The sequence below is a fragment of the Capsicum annuum genome, unplaced genomic scaffold (genome assembly GCF_002878395.1).
Source record: "Capsicum annuum cultivar UCD-10X-F1 unplaced genomic scaffold, UCD10Xv1.1 ctg40801, whole genome shotgun sequence".
Taxonomy (NCBI): domain Eukaryota; kingdom Viridiplantae; phylum Streptophyta; class Magnoliopsida; order Solanales; family Solanaceae; genus Capsicum; species Capsicum annuum.
In genome coordinates, this window is record NW_025848134.1 from 1 (window position 1) to 2,927 (window position 2,927).

General features: G+C 40.4%; 1 protein-coding gene across 1 annotated transcript; it reads right to left on the minus strand.

Annotated features, from left to right (window-relative positions):
* Positions 1 to 6: 6 nt before the first annotated feature.
* LOC124891819 lies at positions 7 to 2,090 on the minus strand (the record flags this gene model as incomplete). The annotated part of the gene is made up of 3 exons (XM_047403413.1): positions 1,795 to 2,090; positions 1,053 to 1,554; positions 7 to 796 (listed from the first exon to the last, which is right to left on the minus strand). Coding segments are annotated over exons 1-3 (1,588 nt in total), but the record flags the coding sequence as incomplete, so codon positions are not given.
* Between the last annotated feature and the right edge of the window lie 837 nt (positions 2,091 to 2,927).

The window sequence follows — 2,927 nt, forward strand, 5'->3', positions numbered from 1 at the left end:
TGGTGCTCATGACAATTTTGCTTTCATCCGCAGCCTCTTTGACATCGATTTTCTCTTTTCTATCACAAGATGGCTTATCATCTGATTGTTGAGACTCACCAGGTGCTTGCATAATTGTTGTATCTTGGTCGAATTTGAGGATATATGCCTGATTACAACCCTCAAAAAGTCTCTCCCCAAGTGTGTCAATGATATAGTACGCGTCTTTTTCAACCTTGAGGATAAAGAAGTGGTCATTCCAACTCACAATGTAAACACAGGAGTCGCCATGACGAGGAGTTTCTTGAGCGGACTTAGAAATCTCGTCCCATATGTTGTCAAAAGACATGGAAACATGAAGGAAGTGGAATCCTTCCTCTTCTTCGATTCCTTCGGGATGAAAGAACCCAATGAATGATTTTTCTGAGACTACTGAGAGTGGACGCACTTTAGCCTCGAGAACTGTCTCGAGGTCAAAATGCTTATATGGAAAACGTTCCCTATAGGTCTCGTTTTCACAAAGATCCCTCCACTGCATCGAGCCTTCACAAATAAGAGAATCAAGTTGGGACTTGATGGGCATATCTTCAGGATTGCAGTGGAACCAATCAGCTATGACAGCAACCAAGGTTGTACAAGCGCTTTCACCAGCAGCTCGTTCACTTCGTTGATCAATCGAAGCAAAGAAGATCTGAGTCTGCAGCTTCATTTGTCCATCACGGCTTATTATTTCTTTCTGCTCCCAACTACCCACAGCAAAACTTTCATCTCCAAACTCAGAGACTGAAATCGGAGAAGTTTCCTCGGATTTGTGCCTCTGCATGAACTACACACATTATTAAGAGGACTAGTTATGACATATATCTTCAATCATGAACAAGAAAACCTCAGCAGTTAGATACTTGATACAACCGTACAAGTAGACTAAGCTACTAAAGAAAGCTACCAAACTTTGTAATCTTCAATTCGGTAAGCACATTGGTGTAGTTATAGCACGTTGATCAGACCATGACATGAAGAAAAAAAATGACTCGTCAAACATGACAAAGAAAGCAAGAAAAAAGGAGACGTACCCTAGAAGAAGACTCGTCAGATGAGCAAAGATGTCGGCGATCAAAGCCTATATCGTCTGCACCATCTGCTCCATAATGTTTCTTCAACAATGGCTCCCCCTTGGTTTTAGGATATTTGAAACTCAATTTCCTCTTCCTCCAGGAAAGAAGACCATGTTTTGAACTCTGCTCTGCAGATTGATTTGCTGCAGTTTTATCCTCAGGGTACTTGTGCTTTGTGTCTAAAATATGATGGCTGTAGTGGACTAAATCCTCGTCACTGCTGCTGCCGCTTGTATTTGAACAAAATGATCCACCAGCATGGTTTGGATAGACGAGTGCTTCATAACTGAATGACTTCTGAACACTTGTATCCTCTTTTCCTTCCTCAGATTCTCCTACCGAATCCTCATCAAGTGAATCCGTATCCACAGGATAAACATAATCGGGATCCTCACTTCTGACTGAGTTCCTTCCATCACTGTTGCTGCCTTCCTCTGCATGATATGCCTTCTTGTGTTGCCTAAAAATAATGCTTTCAAAAATTTAACCTTTCGCAGACCTGCTTTTAAAGAACCACCCCCATTTCTGTCTGTCAACAAAGCATTTCCAGGGTTAGGAGATACTGGAGCAGACATGATAAACTTCGGAAATGTCTCTGAAGCTTCGTGAGTGTTCCTCAATTCCACAAGGTTGAGCACTAGATGTCAACAAATATGTGAACATATCTTTAGGAAACAGTCGCATTAGATAATATATTCACGTAGCTGCAGGAATACAAGAACGCAAGCAAAAAGCATGTGTTTTAGTTTCTCTTACACAGAGTGAAAGGCAACTCTTGAAGCTGCCAACAGAGACTTCCAAAGGAACGAAAATTTCAATGCCCACTTGTTTATCTCCAGCTACTGAAGCAAAGTCTGCAAGATTCAATGTCGCAGAAGAAAGTACGGGTACCTTCTGATTTGGTCCTTTGCTTGTACCCTGATTCAGCAGAAGTCTGAATAAATACAAAGAAGGGAGTAAATGAACAATGAAATCGAACACAACTTTACCTTGCATTTCTGTCAGGTACGACATACCAAGTATAATGTCAATCCACTCAACAGAGTCTCGATATATATATATCTACTACATACACAGACATGCACACACGGATATATAAACAGTCGAACATCGACGCACATAGACGCATGCATAAATGACCATTTTCATGCAGCGTCCTCCCAACATCATTAGCAAGGTTGTTTTTCCACCGCCCGGGTGTCAAAAGGTCAGCTTAAGACAAGAATTAGGACAACAACAATTTACGACATACCAAGTCTAATGTCAATCCACTCAATATATCTACTATATACACAGACATGCACACACACATATATACACAATCGAACATAGACGAACATGCATATACCCATGCATAAATGATCATTTTCATGCAACATCCTCCCAACATTAACAAGGTTGTTTTTCCGTCTGAGTGTCAAAAGGTCATTTTAAGACAAGAATTAGGACAACAACAACGTACAATATACCAAATATAATGCAGTGGCGAAGCCAGACTTTTGGTTAAGGGTGTTCATATATATTTTTTTTCTTGAGTAAAGAACTGTTTAAAAAACAAAGAAAATAAAGCACTGTTGCACCTGCCAAGGTTCCACCCCGGATTGTTGATGTGGAAATGTACACTCTTGACCACTGGACTATGATTCTCTAGCTTGTCAAGGGTGTGCAACAACATGTATATAACCATAAATATCTATATTTAACTTATATATTCGAAAAAAATTTCCGACAAAGGATGTTCATCTGACCACCCTTCGTTCGTTGTGGCTCCGCCACTGGTATAATATCATGGACATGGTTTGAGTAAGATAAAACCTACGTAGATCTTACTCC